We start from the raw sequence: 19,183 nt of genomic DNA, 5'->3' as shown, positions 1-19,183 counted from the left end.
GAAAATCAGAAGTAAGGCTTATGGTGCTGAGTTCACTCTGTCACCTTGGCAAGCCCTTTTTCCTCACAAGAACCTTTAATCACCAAGCCCAACAGATAGAAACTAATCAGAATGCTATATTAACATTTAACGAAGAGACTGGAAAAAAAAACAACTCAAACAGAAGATTTTGAAGCAATCTCCAGGTAAAGAGGTCCCGCAGTATCAGCAAATTAAATGTGCCAGCAGATGCATGAAGACCTTAGCGGATGCTGCCATCTCCTGGTACCTTCTCTGGTTTGCAGACTGTTATCCTTGAGCAAAAGGTACCTGCGCATCTTAAACAAAGCCATTTTTATCCAGTTATTTGCCTTACTGTTTCTAAAGGCAGAATGAACCCCAGGGCATTTACCACTATGCTCTCCTCCTCTGCATGAGCTGCATGATCAGCAGATGAATAATTTTTTCTGCAAAGGCTTGCTTCCATGTCACCCCAGAAAATACCACTGGCAAAGAGTGGTCCCTTTTTGCTTCCTGAACACAAGAGATCTGTCAGTAGCCCCATTTCGAAAAACTGGATATCAAAAGGCCTAAATTATGGCCTTCAAATATTCAATCTTGGTTGCCTTAATAAAACATCCTATACGGTACTCCTTTTTCCACAGCAATTTAAGAAGGTGAAAGAAAAATAGGTCCATAAAACTACAGAGAAAGTTTCTCCTGGGTTAAACCCCAGGATTAACCAAGGGGTTAATCCCACTTTATAGCCTCAAGTTTAAGAACTGGTTTCCTTTTTTTTTTTTTTTTTTTAATCTTAGCTAGTGATGAGGATACTAGTACTCAAACAAACATGTAATCTTTCTTAAAATCTCATTAAACACTTTGTTTTCTATTCTTGTGGCAGCAAGTTCCACTTCTTTACTATGTCCTATTCAGAAGGCAGGAGGGGATTATTTTCGATCAATATTAACTTGAACGTGCAGTCGGCTACCTTCATCACGATCCAAATCAAGTGATTATTACAACAGGATTAAATTTAGTATGAACAGTATGGTTCTGTCCACCCAGATAAACGTATATTATAATGGCATATATTATATGACAGGCTAATATTTTTAATAGAGAGACATAACAGAAATCCATTTAAAAGAATATAAACTTCAATTCAAATATAAATAAGAATATAAACCTCTCAATTTAAAGTCAATGACGTACATAAGCTTCTCTGAAAAGAAACTTGGGCAATTTTGACAGAAAAGTAGAGTGAGATAATATGGGAAGAAATTATTCAAGGAAGAAAGAGAGAAATAACAGTAAACTTCTATTGGCCATTGATTCAAGGGTTCTCAGCAAGTGGTTTCCACCATTGCAAGGTGAAATTCAGCCGACAGTCCCACAAGGCAAGACCTTTGAGGCTGGCTTCAGCAGTTCCTGTTAACCCATCCCAACCACTTGTGCCCCCATGCCTTAGCTCGGTGGCCCCGTTTATAGCACAGGCTATTCCCATCTTCCCTGCACCCTGGAATCTGCGCCAACACCACCCCAGGGACGGCACACTGTGTCACAGGACTGCAATCAAATACCTGCGGAAACACGACATTTCTGCAAGGCTGCGTTGCCACTGAAGTACTCTTACCACTGAACTACAGCCTTGGTGAGTCTGACTGGACTTCCTGTTCAATTTGGAATACTCATATAATTGTCATTTCATCTCACGTGCATGTAACCCTGTGCTGCTCAGGCCAACTGGCTTCAATGATTCCTACCTTCAAAAGAAACCCCACTGACCATCTAGTGCTAAAATAACCCCAAAGCTGCAAGTATGTTTCATGTGGGATTTTAACAAAAGAGTTTAGAACAAAACTCTCATCAGAGTTGATCCATTTTACAGCTTAAAGCCTGCACTTTCACTCTTGCAGAAAGAAGAAAGTGAACCCTATAAGAAAGCCAGAGGAGTTTTCCAGTGGGACGTGAATCAGGGATGCGCCTCAGATTGCTATTTCTACCCAAAGCAGCTAGCTCGTGGACAGCTTTATCTCTGTGACTTGTCCATCACCACAATATGTACTAAAGAGCTTGCCAGCCCAATTATCCTGTTCAAGCGATTTATGAATAAGATTCACATGTAGAAGTTAAAAGTGGCAACTGTGGAAGCTTCAGTCCTACAATGGTCAAAAAAGTCCAGGGGGTGGCTGCACAAGTGAAAACTGGTAGAGGAAGTCCAAACCCATCATGTCAGTATCTGAGACACCCTTGACCCCTCAAGCACATAAATGCTCATGTTCCACTGACTTCAAAGACAAGGCTGCACCCAAGAGCTTTACTGAATGAGGGTCTTCATATGAGCAACAATTTGTTTAATGAACGAAGCACACTACAAGTCAGAAAAATTATGTTTGGTTCTGCTATTACCTCTGAGTTCATTGCTTCAATCTACTGCATTGGCCAACCTGTTCTCACTCTTCTCTTTCATCTAGAAGAACCTCAGGGCACAGATTACCTTTTGGAGCAACACCGGTACACCAGTAGTCTATGCACTTCTTGGGGAAGGCGCAGTACTAATTTGAACCCATGTTTATAAACATTAAGGCTGCCATCTTACCTGCATTATCTGAATTCATTTAATATAGGATAGTTTATTCGGTGTTAAAGACAACTACCTCACCGGATTTACTGCCATATCTTGGCCAAGGTACCTAGTAACTCAAGTTTAGTCTATTCAACTAAGTAAAACAGAATTATCATAGATTCTTCCTTACAAATTCTGCAGTGTTATTATGTACGTGTCCACAATGTTTCGCAAGAAATGTACTGTGGTTTGTCTACTGCAATATCTGAGACTATCATGTGACGTGACATTTGCAGATATATTTTGTGATTATTTTAGCAATACCAATCTCACCTGGGAAGTTTAATATGAAATGACAGGCTGACCCTGCATTTCTTGTGCGTGCACGTATGTATGCATGGGCACACATATTTCTGGTTAACATCTTCATACAGCAAGTCTTAATAGTTTCAGTACAGATTATCCAGTCTAGAAATCACAGAACTGGAGCTGCTATACGCATGGGGAATAACATTAAAGGTGAATGTTTTGGTTCAGCACAATTCATAAGCTGATATTCAGTTCAAAGAGACTTTTATCCTGGCAATTAGAATGTCGGAAAGGTTAGGTGTGTTCCTGAGAAAGGCACAGCTGCGTGATCCCAACCTGCAGCATTTGAAAGACACTTCAAGTAAATTGCAGCTCTCTCCCATACACGGATAGATAGATTTGGGTGTGTTCTACATGCGGTATACACACACTGAAAAGACTTTTTAAAAAAATTGGGAAAGTCTTTTTTACTTTGAAGCATTCAATTTTCACCTAACCTTACAGCCTCTCTTTATAAATATAAAACTTCAAAATAACTTGGGTCACTTTGCTGTAACCAGGGCTAAAAAAAAAAATCTTCCACAGAACTTTTTCTAAAAGACTGCTGACTCTGTGAAGATGAGAATGAAACTCTGTGGCCTGGATCTTAGCTGGTGGCTTAGCGTCTAAATCTGCTAAAGATCTGGCTCAGCTCTTTCAGGTGAAACCAAGCCCTTCTGACACTAATAGCAGAACTCCCACTGTCTCCAAATAAGAGAATTTCTCTTTCCAGTTTTTCAACTGAGTATTTGGTTCCGCTTTTTTATGATTTCTATGTTTTGGGAAAGTCTGAGCCAGTGGCTTCAGGTTTCCAAATGCCAGAGATGTAGGAGACATTACCACCTATCCATATCTCTGATGTCCCAAGTCTTACCACCAAACATGAAACCCTTTCTTCAGCATATCCCTTCTGTGCCTTAAGTAACTGTGTGAGAGCGTACGTGCATCTGATGTGTCAGACCGTAGTCCTCAAGATGCGCACAGTAGCAGGGGAATGACAATGCAGCTACTTGTGCAATTAGCAAAGGCCTTCCACTGAGTCTCCATTAGCAGTGGGTCTTTCAGAGTGGCTCACCTTCAGCCCATAGTGTGGTACTAGGGTCTAGGTTGCTCGCTGGTATTAGTAGGTCTTAATGATCTTCAAAGTACATTAATGAAAATCAGCATAAGTAATCCCAAGTGAAAAGAGGATTAAAGGAAATGGTACTACTTGAGACCGTGTCAGAAGTCAAAGGTATCAGAGGACCTTAGTCTTTGAAAGGTAACAAAAGCTTGACAACTGTGATTCTTAGGAACATGGAATTTAGGACTTACACATCCTGACTTAATTCTCTCCAGTTTTATAAGAATCAGATATTACATATTCACCTATATGTTCTATGTACTGAACAACTATTGCCTCACTTCTTTTTTTTTTTTAAGCTTACCTACTGTAGTATTGAAACACTTTTAAGTTTATTAGTTTTAAATTCTTGAATTCTCTGGGGGAATTTTATTATCTTCAAGTATCTTCAATTTTCTTAGTCCCCACATCATCCCCTGGCCTTAAGCTGCAGTGGCATCCCTTCACTGTGTGGCTCAGACCCACCAAGTCACAGATCAGGCTGACGAGGTACATCTGGCACAGGAAGCCTGAGAGAAAAAGAGAAGGTACAGCACCTGCTCACACAAGGTGCAAGCCTAACTGCGGAGGAGCAAAAGGAGACACCCAGGTGAAGTGCACTCCGGCTTATTGTCTGAGACTTGACCCATGCAACATTCCACTGCAGAAGTCTCCATGGTACGCATCAAGCTGATTTATGGAAGGATGAAGTAAGGAAAAGATGGTTATAAACAGTGATTAATCCTGATTTACAATAGCCCAAACTGTGACAAAAATTGTATCATTAGCCAACAACAGAATGCTTAAAAGATTTGTGAATTTTGTTTATGTGTTTGTACTTATTATTCCATTCTAGATATCTCTATCATGGAAGCTTAAACAAAATCAGGTCATGGCAATGTGTGACACTGTTGACAATCCATACCGTGAGTAATCTTTGTGTGCTGCAAGAGCACAGATAAGTGTTCAGTAAGCTTTGCCCAATTGATTTAAAGTTAGCTCACGCACATTAGGTGTCTGCCTGCCTGTTCATAAATCTTTGACGTGTATGTCTGGCTGGTGTGTTGTGCCTGACACGTGAACTGTGTAAAATACAGTTCACAGGTTTTTATTACAGCGGTACCTTTATTATCTCCACCAGCAGGTATTTTACACTTCATAGATACAGTAGCTAATGCTGCTCTCCAGTCACAGCATATCACCTCTGTTCAACCCAAATGCTCTTCCAGCTCTCACTCTACTGTACCAATTGTACTCTCTGTATAATGAGTCTTCCTGATGGGGATTTCCTTTCCAGAGGTAGAAAGGACCTAAGCTCCGGTTTGACATTCAGCGTAGCGTGACACCTCTTCACCTGAAGATTTTTCTCCTGAAAATCCCTGAGCAGATAAGGCATGGTGGGAGAAGGAAGCCCATCAGTCAGAGCGCTTGATGCCTTTCCTGACTCTCCATCAGCCTAGCTCATTTGAATTAAATCTTTCTACTAGGAGCACCTCTCACTGTAAGCAGAGAGGAAAAAGGAACTGTCTCTTAGGTGGGAGTACTGGTTGCCACTTGAAAAGTAGCCATCATCATCCAATATTAAGTACACGATAAAGCCAGCTGGCTTCAGCCAAGCCAAAGTATGGCTGCGGTATGGAGGCAGCAGCGTAGAGCAGAGCAGTTAAGGCATGTTGGCCCACTGCCTTTAAAGGGATGACGCTCTTCACCACTCAGGCCTCTCAGGTTTCTGACTTACACTGTGAGCTACTGCTAAAACCAATGAAAAGATCCAAATTACATTCAGTCTTAGATGGAAAATAATATCAGTATCTGTCCTGTTGGTCCGCTGTTTTGTTTTGACACTGGTTTTGACATCATTAGAAAGACGTAAAGGTTTGATAGCTCCTGTTTGCTTTACTCTGAAATCAGTGCTGGCTGGCAGAGACCAACACACTGAAATCAGCACCATAGAAATGTTTTTTCAAGAAGTCTCGAGCCTGCAGGGGAAAAAAAAGGAATTTCAACTCCTGAATTAGAGCAGTTTAGAATATTTGTTCTAGTGCCTGCACGCAGACGCCTCTGATCAAGCTCAGTGATTACCTCGCATTTAGTTCCACTCTAAAAGCTTTAATCTGTATATGGCTGCCTGAGCCAGCAAATAAGATCATTTGACTGATCACAACACTACTCCAAAAATCAAGCACAAACAAGAGCAGAGAGATAAATGAATCCAAGGATTTTCAGTATAAATATGGTGAATATTTAACAGTGGTGTTTGTCCTGGCTGCCATGACGACAAACAGCAGATTCAAGATTCAACAGCACAGTTGAAATTAAGGTTATATGTTGTCTTGAACTCACCTACTAGTGTCCTGTAGTTCAGAACATTTTCCTTGCAACCCTTCAATACAGCAAATACAACATGACACAGCAGTGCACATCCAGTTCTCCCCATTCAGACCTGTTGTGAGATCTTTTCAGAGACCTACATCATGGACCTACCTACTATGGCATTTCTGAATTAGCAGAACATGTATAGCACTTGGTCAGGCAGCACACAACCACTTGTTTAATTGACGTTCTTACCTCTGCAGCTAAGTAGTTCCCAGTTGCCAAATGCTTAAATCTAAACAAGCTATTCCACTGTCCTGCCCCTCCCCGGCAAGGGTCATGATGGACAACCTAAAAGAAGAAGTAAAGGTTTTAATTGTGCTTCTCAAGATCATACGTAGATCACTGACATTTCTTACAGCTCATTCCAAATAAAAATATGTAAACTACATTATTGCGAATAGCCTACCACAGAGAAGAATTCTGTGCTCACACTAAGCCCGCCTTAGATAACAACTGCTTACATTTATTTTTTGCCAGGTGACAGGAAATACTCCTCCTATTACTTACCATGTTTTCATTAATCTACTCCCTGCAAACATGATGAGCCAAATTTTGCTTTAAAGTGACATGGTGTGAATGTGGAGCTCAAGAAAGTAAGTGGAACCGCTCTACACTTACGTAAGCACTATGTAAAAGCAAACTCAAATCCTTTTATGTTGTCAAAAATAGAGCTGGACTAAGTGGTGAAACAACACTAGGGGCTTCTCATAAATTTTCATTCAAGTGATAAAATATCCCCATATCATTTGAAACGTACCAGGTTATTTCTTTTTCCCCTTGACTGAGCTGTATGTGATTTGCTATCTTCAAACCTAGCAGTGCCTGTCTCTCTTAAGGAGTAACCTCAAGTAACTACAAGTGCAATATACTCTATTCCATACAGTCCTTACTCAGACAAAAAATCAACAATTTGCCTTAGTGAGGAGCTCTGTTTTAAATGCACAGCTTGTTCGGCATATAAGAACTTTTGGGTATAAGAGTTACACTACTGTAATAGCAAGGGTTTGAGACGTACCAGTTTCCAATGTTCCTCACTTAAACAAAAATATATCTGCTAGTCATCTTCTCAAAATCATCCCCATACAGCAACACCTTTATTCAGCCTAAATTTCAACAGATGTTGATGTGCCCTGTTGCAGAAGAATAGACTCGATTGCATTTGTGAGATTTCTTGTCAGTCATGAATTTCAATTTTCTATATTGCCCATGAAGTCAAATATAAACACTTCGAACTCAGGATACATGAGTGTCATTCGATTCACTCTGATAAAATTGCACCATTTACGTCTGAATTTGACTCTTCGTCATTTTAGTGCAGGTAAATATAGTAAGAAAACATCCTCTCTCCACACATGCACAGCAATAAAGCGTTCATCCTACACAAACCACTTCATAAAATAATAATAGTTACGGGGAGGTGTATGATGATATCAAGAGGCTATGAATGATTCATGTTGTGGTAAAGTATTTTTACTGAACCCTGGCCTCGAGGTCCTAAAATATTTATAAAAAAAAAAAAAAATACCTCTATTTCCCACAGTGCTTTAGAACTTGTTGCAGAAGTGGCTGACTGACGTAATGTAGTACGAAGGAAAATATGTTGCTTCTTCTCATATTCGTCACAGGTCAGAAACTTCTCTTGCTCTGCATGAAAGAGCCTAACAACATCTCCCTAAAGTAACATGAAAAAGAAGCATTATTAAGCGGTAGGCAAAGCCACTAGACTCATCCTCTATATATGTACTAGCTCCAGTGATGTCAACATAGCTGATGCGAAGAAAACACTTATTAGTTTCTTATTGCGGGAGCAGATGCCAGGTGCAGAGCATGCGATCTCAGCACCGAGTCTGGAAATGAACTGAGATAATTCAGTCCTGCAGGAGACCCACGCACATTTGTGAAAAGACAACTTGTTTCAGAGCACTGCAATTAATAGTGGGCAACAACCTGAAGGTGATTTTTAGGTCTACCTAACTTCACTAAATGGGTTTTTTACTTCTAATCTCTCTTAGTATTTAGGGAAAGTTAATATATTTTTCTAACATCATATTATCTCATCTCTTCTACTCTGCAACCAAAACCAATGCCCCCTCTCTATTTTTACTGCTGGCATCATTTTTGCTTCCTTCTGCCTCTCCCCAAAGCTTGAAACACTATCCCCACACGGGTCTACATAGATATGCCATTTTCCCTTTCAAATTCTTCCTCAAAAACTGCTGGTACCTTTATACCTACTGAAAAATAACCAGTTGATGATGACTTATTGAGGTACAAGTGAAGAGAAATGAAATTTATTTCTTTAAAATGAAAATGTAAATGATCTCAGGGAGTGATCTTCTGGAGGCATGAAGCTGTGCAATCCCTCAGTATTTAAAGCTACATTGTCTTATTACAGCTATTGTCATCTTTCATGCCTCACTCCCTTCCCTAAGCTATACCTGCTTTTAGCACCTTGGCATAAACTGAAGTGTCACAGCTATTCTGTACAGAGCCCACATCACTCTCGGTTTGAAATTCATCTTTTCTTATGGATCCTCGTCAGTCTCTGGGAGGGGCAAGAGGCTGTAAGCTAGCACAATCCATACAATTTCACTTACTAAGGCAGTAACACAAAGGAAAATTACTCTGGCGGTTGAAGGGCAGTAGTGAGGCATCCTCAACAGCTTCATAAAGTTCTAATTTCTTATTTTATTCACCATGTAGTGTTTCTTTACAGTCAAATATGGCATGATTTTTCAGATTCAAAAAACAATTAAAAAATCATACTTACTCCTTTCAGTACATCATCTCGATAATTACTGAATTTCATGAACAAAGTTATTTTCCAGCTTGTGTTACAGTTGACAGCATTTACCTTTGGGGAAAAACAAAACAAAACAAAACACAATTATAGTTTTAAGGGTTGTGATTTTCTTTTTGAGATATTCTCTTCTTCTAAAAGATCACACCACATATAGGGTGGCAGGGGACATGGCTTAGCTACGTACTTGTACAGTTCCTAACATGGGTCCTGAAGTTCTAAAGTGCTAACAATAATGAGATGCTGAAGAAGACTGAGTGAGCAAAACGCTACTCTCTCTGTTGACAGCCTACCAAAGACAACCTAAAGAGCTGTTGGAAGAGGACTTACTCTTACATCAGTGCAGAGTTTCAGATACTCAAGCAAACCTCACCAAGTTTTCAGTGCCAGGCAGAAATGTATCAAGAATAAGTATATTTCATCTTGGTTTTTTGAGGCCAAGCTGGAACCAATGTTTAATACTGGCATCTAGCCCATGGTGGGCTCATGATGGGTTCTGGATACCAGTAAAGAACAACGTATAATCTCAGATCAGCAGTTATCCCCCCGCTCCCTCCACTGAACTCACCTCTTTGCAGCCAGGGTTATCTAGAAGCTCAATGTTGCTGGCGTGTAGAGGCTGCCCTGCATTGACTGGCATGAGAACAACTTTATCTCCCACAACAACCTGGAAGTCAGAAATAAAGTGCAATTTAGACCTATGTAATTATCCAATAAAATGAAGTAATGTTACATTTTTAGAAAATGATTCAAACGCATGCTCTAGGAATGGCACTCAGTGAATTTATTTGCAGACAATTCACACACCAGCTCAGTTTGCCTGTGCCTCTGCAATTACTTGGGTTCAAGATTTCACACTAATGAATACTCACATTCTCAGTAAGCATGTTACCCAGTTCAGCAGAAATTCAACATCATGAAATAGATACGAACCTATGAATTCCAAGAGCAGTTCGGTTCATCTAAAAGGTACATTAACTACTCTTTATCCCATATACACTGCCAGCCAAAAGGCAGAGAAAGCTTAGAAAATAATCTGTAGTCAGACAGCAAGACTCTTTTCCCCCTCTTGCTGTCAGCCAATCTTCTCCCACGAGTGTGTCTTTCATTTCAGAAAAAGGCTTAAAAATTTGCCTGTGACAAGACTTCTTTAGCCCAGTGACTCCCCAACTCTGTGGACCATCTTCTGGCAAATATGAAGACAGGCTCAGGAGTTCTGCAATTTAAACTGTATGACTATAGGCTGGAAAGGAACATAAATCACTGGAAATTCAGAGAGCGGCGAACACACTCCATCCGCTCTGCTTGTTACACTATAAATGGTGTTTGGAACCCAGGACAGGCAACAGGTACATCAGCTGAGAGACCTTCTCTCTACAGGAGGAATTCCTAGCTGAGCAACCTGATCTAGTGGGAGATGTCCCAGCCCATGGCAGTGGGGTTGGAACTAGATGATCTTTAAGGTCCCTTCCAACCCTACCAATTCTATGATTCTATGACTCTCTGCAAGCAAATTCCCATGCCCTTGTAATTCTTTACCTACATTTATAGGTGGCAAAAACATGAAAATGTCTAAAAAATGCTTGAGACATGCATATGGAAAATTCAATTCATACCTAGGAGGGGGGAAACAATAAATAATTTAAAAAAAAAAAATAATCAGTCCACATAGATTGGTTGACACTGGGTCCTGATCTGCTTATGTTGTTCACAGCAATTTTAAGCACACACATACATGAAGAAAAGTGGCTACATGTGATTTTTGCTATATGAAATGCTGCACAAGCCATGCTTTCTTTTGGAACACAAATTAAAAAAAAAAAAGTTTTCTGCATTGATCAGCACATTTCCTACGAAAAAGCAGAGCTCAACTCAGCCTCGTGTAACTTCAGTGCAGGTGAATTTGGCCCACTTATTGCAGAGGTGAAAAAGAAGGTTGCCTGTTCTTTACTAACACAGCTAAAATAAACAGTTGCAAAAGACAGTGTCATCATGCTCAGACTACACATAGAAATCCTATTATTTGATCCAACTAATGAGAAAAAGTTCACTAATGGAACCAAAATAACGACAAGATGCCTTTAAGATACATTACTTATGCAATACATTCCTGCATGCCATGCTTCACACAGACATTACTTACAGCCCATTTATAGAAGTTATGACCAGACAATTCAATAATCAAAAAGCCATCGGGCTTGCATCCTGCAAAGTGGAATCAGGACTTCAAAATAATTGCAAGTACACCAGGACTATAACAACTTAATTAGTAAAACAGCACATCATTGAACATCTTATTTAAGAAGAAAAGAAAAAAAAAAAGGACGGGCAGGACAAAGGTATCTTTGGAAGCAAGCCTGCAACTATCATGGAAGTAACCAAAGGAAAGGAGGCGTACACAGCTGTAGGCGCACACCTAAGGAGGAACTGTTATGTGGGGTCATGGTTTCTGTCTCAATCTCCTACCCTGCTCCAAGTTCACGTCAGTAACCTGCCCGCAATGCCGGCCAGCTCTGCCATCTGCTGCAGAAGAAACAAGATACCCTATGTTCTTCTCCTTTCCTCTTTTTCTTCTTGCTTCAGACCTCCATAGGTGGTTGGGAAGGAAGGGATAGAGGCAATTTCACAGCACTTGTTTCCTATACACCCTCCATCAGTGATGCAGAAAAAAGCAAAATTAAGAGGGAATCCCGTTCTTTTATACGTGGCCGCCTTAGGCAAGCTGCATGTCTGCTCTTTTGACTTCCTCCCGCCCCCTACCTAGTTGATTTCTGTCTCCAAATAATGTCCCAGCATGCCCGAAACACTGGAGGCAGAGCACTCCCATGCCCGTATGCCCACATTTCTGCCTGCAGAATTGTACTATACAGAGCTTATTGAAGCCAGAGCAGTGTATTCCCAAGGTTTTGCTCTGCAAAATTAAAATTGACACCAGCTTCTTCTCCTCTTCCCTAACTACCCTTGGGCACGGCCAGCCACAGTATACTGTAAACCAGAAGCGGGTAATACTTTGATAGGTCTCTGGGACTTCTTCCTTACATATAGATATGAATTTGTTAAAGTTGCATCAGACTCCCAGCTTTTGAGGATTTTATTCCTGATTCCTTTGACAAAACTCTTACCCTTTCTTGTCCAGATAAGAAAATTCCAAAGAATGATTAAATTCATAGTGAAGCCAATGAAAATTCACCTTTTGAATTCAACATAAACCTACAAGGTCCTTCAGTCTTGGATGCAGTGGAGTCCTTCCACTGCACAAGGTAATTTCTAAATGTATGCAACCCTACTTGTCCGTGTCTTGATGAAGAGGGTAAATTGAGAGTGGGAAGAGCCACAGTCAAAGCTGACTGCATTGTGTCTTCTCGCTGGGGGACCAATTCTGACATCACTTAGAGCGATCCTGTCACTCCTATAAAGTCAGTAAGGCCACCTGACAGCTACATCTATACCGCAATCAAGAGTAGGAGCAAATACTCGAGTAGAGATGTAGTATATCACAAAGACTGGCAACTACCAAAGGTGATATGAGCCGTGAAGATGCAGAGGCAGTGATTTCAGTTCGGACTAACTATCCAAGTAGCTTACCAGGCACCCAAAGGCTCTGCATCTCTATTGCTCTTATGTTATAACCACATCTGCCAGTGGAACTGCTGACACGCTTCAAAGATGGGAAGGATTAACAGGACTTGCCCACAGATGGCTGGGCACTCCCCAAGTTCGAGAACACCTCCCTGAGCGTGCTGCAAAATCAAGTTTCAAACCACTAAAATGGCAGACAACTGAAAATGCAATCAACACAGAGCTAATCCTGCTATCAGTGTACATTTTGCTATTCTTTTGAACCGGAACCAACTCTAGACTTAATCAGTCACATCTTCCATGGAAGGAGAGCTGGTATATGCTTAATAAAAGTCTGCATAAAATATTGCACTTATGCTAATTAATGTAAATTTTCAGCCATAATTTTTCATTACTTTCATTGACTTGCGTAACTAATTGGTTGCTAATAAAGCTAAGCTAACCCCCCTTCAGAAAAATAATTCTTTAAAATATTTCACAAGGCTAAACAACTGTGATGACTCACCAGAAAAGTCACACACATGACTCCCTATGTTACAGCTTCCCCCAGACTAAACCATCTTCTTTTCTTTTAGGATATATGGTATATTTGGATCTACCTTGTCTGGGTTATCTGACACAGTCATCCAAGCAGTAATTCAATACTCACATCTACTGTTCTACAGACTTCCTAAAATATGTTTTCTTAGGGAATTTCCTCATTGTAGCACAGAAACCGAAAATAAATTTAAAAAAACCCAAAGTTTCCAAACAGAACAAGGGCCTAATACACCAAGCTAAGTCCATCCACTGAGAGGTCAGAAGAAGAAAAGTAAAAAATATATATATAGAAGTCCTTTAAAATCTAACCTAGTGGTAAAGTGGCCCCAGCTTACATGGTATTAGGTGCTTTGTAAATGAGTCCCCTAGAAACTAGCCTTCTAATGGGCACATATCTGGGAGTAACTGAGAGGGAAGGAATGGGTGCAAGGCTGGAGCCTTTCTCTGTCTGTGAGACGCAAATCAAGGATTTCCCCCATCGCTTGCTACTCCTGTCCCCCTCACAACAGCCACTTAGTTGATGTAACTGTGGAAGGGGTGGAAGCATGCCAGAGCAGTCACAAGAAAGCTACCCAGGCACTAATGTTTAGCACTGGAAGTTTGCAAAGAAAATCATCAAATCTGTTTGGGCCCGGTAGAAAGGAGGGAAAAAATGGGTCTCGAGACTTCTTCCCTCTGTAAAACGTAATGGGAAGCTCCCGGCTCTGAAAGGCAACACCTGGTGACTAAAAATGAGCAGCAGGTAGGTTCAAAAGGAAGTCATTAAGTTCAGAGTAAACCTGACAGTTTCCCACACAGGCCTCGTAGCTCAGAGCCTGTCAAACACAGCTCCACAGGGAACAAAATAGGAGACGTCCGCAAAGTGGGATGTTACAGCAATCACTGCAATGATCTGGAAACTTCTCAGACCAATAAAACCGCTTCCAAACTTTTATGTGCCCACAATGGTGTAAAATTGAATTGAAAACTCTATAGTACTGAGGATGAGTTATAAGACTTAAGATCATTCTCTGCTGCTCTCTGCTGTAAGGGCTCACGATGGTTTTGCAGATCACAATCTGGGAACCCTGGGTCCTCACTACAGAGAGCATGACATGCACTTATTTCCCAGGCAAGAGGGCATGAGAAATTAAGAAGATGCTGCACTGATGTTATTATAAGAAATCAAGCCAAAATCTTAAAGCAATAAGTCACCTTTTTTTTTTTTTCTTGCCAAAGAGGGAAAGGAATGCCAGGTTAATCCACAACACTTCCCCAGCTGAAAAGCCATGCAGAGGTGCTCCAGAGGGCTACTCATGTTTGCTGCTTTTCCCTGCAACAGGCCTGGAGAAAAGGGGAGCTTCTGATCACTGCATGGAGCAGGGAAAGACTACGACTTCAGGAACTTCTGACCAGGCACTGGGAATGCAGTCCATCCCCTCCTCACAACAGATTGCCGAAAGGAGCTGCAAGCAGCCACACTCATCCTGGACAGCATCCCAAGAGCTTGGTAACCACAAAGTTAATGAGAGAAAGTATACAAGAAAACAGGCATTCCTGTCTGCAATCCTGGGAGGGCTCTTTCACTGATCACTTCACAGGGGAGAGTGGCCAAACATTCCCAGACAGGTCTACAATATAAAACCACACAAGTTCATCATGTGGCCTTCCCAAAGGCAGATCTGAATTTTCCACAGTGGGCACTTAACCAAGCCACAGCCCACTGAACAAAGAGCCGAGTTTTGATCTCATGGCACAACTCTCAGATTTGCAGCCAAGAGTTCCCGTAAATAATCTTCCTCTTACCAATATGCAAGACTCCTACTGAAACCTACCCAGAAAAGACCCACCAGACTATCCGACCCAATTCCAATCACAGATGCCACTCTCATGTTGAGGCAGGATACAGATTTAAAGAAACCTGATGCATTTCCTAGAGACATTGTCTGCTTACCTCTTGAAAAAATTGTTGCCCAGTATATTTAAAAAAAAAAAAACTTGAAAAAAAATGTTTACTCTAGTGTAAACTATGACTTATTATCAGCTTTGTAAATCTGCACCCAACAGGTGGACTTAGCAAAGATGCCCCAACACAGGTCAGCAGAGGCTCAGATGAGTGCATGGTCCTGCACATAAACTGGAGCAATCCCAGGCACAAACACAGGGTGGGCAGAGAATGGCTTGAGAGCAGCCTTGAGGAGAAGGACTTGGGGTGCTGGTGGACGAGAAGCTCAACATGAGCCGGCAATGTGCACCTGCAGCCCAGAAAGCCAACTGCATCCTGTGCTGCATCAAAAGAAACGTGGCCAGCAGGTCGAAGGAGGTGATTCTGCCCCTCTACTCCACTCTCAGGAGACCCCACCTGGAGTACTGTGTCCAGCTCTGGGGCCCTCAACATAAGGACATGAATCTGTTGGAGCAAGTCTAGAGGAAGGCCACGAAGATGATGAGAGGGTTGGAGCACCTCTCCTATGAAGACAGGCTGAGAGAGTTGGGGTTGTTCAGCCTGGAGAAGAGAAGGCTCCGGGGAGACCTTATAGCGGCCTTCCAGTACCTAAAGGGGGCCTACAGGAAAGATGGGGAGGGACCCTTTATCAGGGAGTGTAGTGATAGAATGAGGGGTAACGGTTTTAAACTGGAAGAGGGGAGATTTAGACTAGATATCAGGAAGAAATTCTTCACTATGAGGGTGGTGAGACACTGGAACAGGTTGCCCAGAGAAGCTGTGGATGCCCCATCCCTGGAGGTGTTCAAGGCCAGGCTGGATGGGGCTTTGAGCAGCCTGGTCTAGTGGGAGGTGTCCCTGCCCAGAGCAGGGGGGTTGGAACTAGATGATCTTTAAGGTCCCTTCCAACTCTAAACATTCTATGATTCTATGAATGTGTCAACATTTCAGATTCCAGACCATATAATTTGGTAACACTTTCTAGTTACACATAAAAGCTAATAGTCCCAAGCACTGTTAAAAAATATTTTTTTTTTCTGAGTGTAACCCGTTATGATTTATGCCAGTAGCAAAGAAATCATGTCTTTTCTGGAAACTTTCTGCTTTCTCCCTCTTGCACGTTCAGTATTTCCACTTACATTGTCACCTTCACTCCTCAGTTTCCAGAACGGCTGGATGTAAAACCAGGATCCCTCATTCCCTGCAGCATCCAGGGACACCCGCATAGCATTCTTCTCCAGCAGAGCCGGCAATCTTTTATTGACTGTGAGGTACTTGTTACTTTTTATGTGCAGTAGCTGTGGACAAATGATAATTAAAAAAAAATATTATAACTTTTGCTTTTCTTCCCTTCAGTCAAAGAGGAGATACTGTCTTTCACACTGTAGTGATTTTTCATAACATACATAAAGACAAAATAAAACTAGAAGAGAGTTATCAAACTACAGTGCAGCTAGAGAAAACAGATGGTATACCTCAGATTGACAGAAACATGTCAACAATTAATTTTACAGCAGGTAGGGCAAGGGTGCATTAATAGCGTTACCTTCAGGAATTTAATCCGTTACAGGAAAGTTGTACTGCACTTAAGAACATAACTTCTGTCTCGTTTATATGTCATGAACTACAAATTACTGCATTGATTTAAGAGGTGCTGCACAGCACCTCTAAAGTATGATTTTGAAATAAATCTTGAAAATAAAAGATATGTATTTACATTCATATACTAAACTGCAGCAACAAAAAATTACACATAAAATTTATATTATGACATATTACTTAAACATGAATATCCAGCACTTCTGGTAGGCTTTGAATTAGACAGAGAAACATGACATTGTAAACTTCGCCAAGTTCTGTTTACCTGACCCTTGACAATCCAGATTACAGTGGTTAGTTTCATTTTCAGCATAACCTTGAAATGAAACAACTGTTTCCTTTCCAGCTCTGAGAGAGGGCAGACGTATTTCAAGAGGTTTACCTGTATGACATTGCTATATTTTACGATTTCGCCCAACAGCTTTCTGTTCTCGCTTTCATTCTGCTTTTGTTCCAGTTCTGCTGCATGCTGCAAGAGAATGATTATTTCTTTAAACTCTACAAAATCAGTACCTATATTCAGCTACTGGAACAGATAGTGTGAAAAGGAAATGATATCACATTTAAAACGTTTCCTCCGACCTACAAGCATTACTGTATTGAAAATATTAGCAGCCGAATGCTGCTGCAGCATGGTTTTCTGCACTATTGTCACCCAGATCCTGTGTCATTGTTCTGTTTTTTTATTACCCAGAATAGACACTCATTCACAGTTTATGGATCACACCTGACTTGCATGCTGTTTTAAAAAAATTCAAGCACATAAAGTAATTCCAGGCACTTTATTTCATCCTGAAGGAGGAAAAAGAAGGGCCTATGATTAGCTTCTCCCTGTCACCGCTCCTTTTACTTGTTGAGTTTTTAATTGCATACAAATACATTGACTTTATATATAACAAAACAAAACTAGTCGGTCACACATTGCAAAATCAAGGCTAAGCACAAGAGCCAGGGTTAAACACAGACACAGAACAAACTCTCAGCTCCTAGCTCCAATTGTTCTGTAGCTAGCCCTAGCCACGCACCATGTGCCTTCCTTGCTGTCTTCAACTGGAAGCACTGGCAGCCTCTCCACTGCACATGAAACTGCCAACCAGGTTTGATACGACCTTGCTTTCACCTAGTCTTATGCCTTCAATTATACCACCAGGCCATCTCTTTTTCAGAGACAGAGGAGTTGCAGCATCCACACCGTTTTTGATGCAAAATAGAGCCTGCCCGATGGTTCAGAGAAAAACCACGTAGACTGAAAGACAACTGCAATTCTGAGGAAGTTCCAGACTACAGTGCTGAAAACGTCTCTTTGTCCACCCTTCTGCCGAACTCCTGGAAAGGACTTCTAAAAGAATAGCATGATTTAAACCAGGGCCCACTCCTGATTTTAACAACTCCATTTTTACTTTATAAAACTTCTGAAAGCAGTATTCTGCTTATAGCAAAGGCACAACCGCCAGTCCAAAGTAAGATGAAAACCAGGGCAGGGGCAAGAAATGCCAGTCAGAAGGTAGGGGAGCTAAGGAGAATATGAAGTTGCTACAGTGGCATAATAACACCCATCCCGGCGGTTCCCAAGGCACTTGTTATTATTCTTTCTCATTCTATTGTAATTCTACAGCCTGCAGATTGAGATAAGATTACAAATACAGATGTCTCTTACTTGAAGTTTCTTCAGCAGTGCTGCTTCTGTATGATTTCCTTGTTTGGCTTGCTTGGCTTTCCAGTACTGCTTCTGGGCTGAATATCGGTTCATAGGACACACCTTGAAAAGGCAGTCTGTAGAAAATTGAAAGAAATACTCATAAGTAACGTTGAAAGACACTTCCTTCATTTGTAAGTATGCTTTGGTTCATTTTCTTCTTCCATAAATGCCTAGATACCCACGTTTAAACATAGTCACCAAAAACAGCTTGATGGCACTGATACCACGAACACGGTGGCAGAAATCCGAGTTGAACCTAAAGCCTTTGATGCCACAGACATGCCCACCCGGTGCAACCGCTGTTAAGAGTCCCAGGCTGTGAGCCTGCCATAGGCAAAACTGCCTGCTGCTTTATTAGTGCTCTTTGCTGCTGCACAACATTACGGATGCACTGTTTGTAAGGCTCGTGAAACCTTGAAGAAACAGTCCTGCTTTCTGTACGCCATACATCTCGCTGCCCTGCTCCCTCTGGCATTGCTGACGCGAGGCATTGCACGGGCATCCCGCTGGAAGCTACGGAGTAGGTTAATGCGGTGTTTGGGTCTAACACGCGCCTTCCTAAGATTGATTAAAAAAAACCTAACAGTAAAAACAACAAAGTGACACAAACTGAACACCACCACTGCCCAACGGACAAGGCGAAAAATGTGTAAGGAGGGATGGAAGGC

General features: G+C 41.4%; 1 protein-coding gene across 1 annotated transcript in view; it reads right to left on the bottom strand.

Annotated features, from left to right (window-relative positions):
- Window positions 1–19,183, bottom strand: part of ITPR2 (inositol 1,4,5-trisphosphate receptor type 2) — a 261,876-nt gene that overhangs the window by 201,622 nt on the left and 41,071 nt on the right. The window contains exons 3-9 of the mRNA XM_063357290.1: window positions 18,474–18,589; window positions 17,199–17,285; window positions 16,357–16,515; window positions 9,743–9,841; window positions 9,145–9,228; window positions 7,900–8,046; window positions 6,567–6,662 (exon numbers count right to left, since the gene is read on the bottom strand). Coding sequence (XP_063213360.1) covers window positions 6,567–6,662; window positions 7,900–8,046; window positions 9,145–9,228; window positions 9,743–9,841; window positions 16,357–16,515; window positions 17,199–17,285; window positions 18,474–18,589 — 788 coding nt within the window. The remainder of the gene's footprint in view (window positions 1–6,566; window positions 6,663–7,899; window positions 8,047–9,144; window positions 9,229–9,742; window positions 9,842–16,356; window positions 16,516–17,198; window positions 17,286–18,473; window positions 18,590–19,183) is intronic.

This window comes from Chroicocephalus ridibundus, chromosome 1 (genome assembly GCF_963924245.1).
Source record: "Chroicocephalus ridibundus chromosome 1, bChrRid1.1, whole genome shotgun sequence".
NCBI lineage: Eukaryota > Metazoa > Chordata > Aves > Charadriiformes > Laridae > Chroicocephalus > Chroicocephalus ridibundus.
Note: the sequence above shows the minus strand (reverse complement) of the source record. Positions and strands in the feature narration are given on the sequence as shown.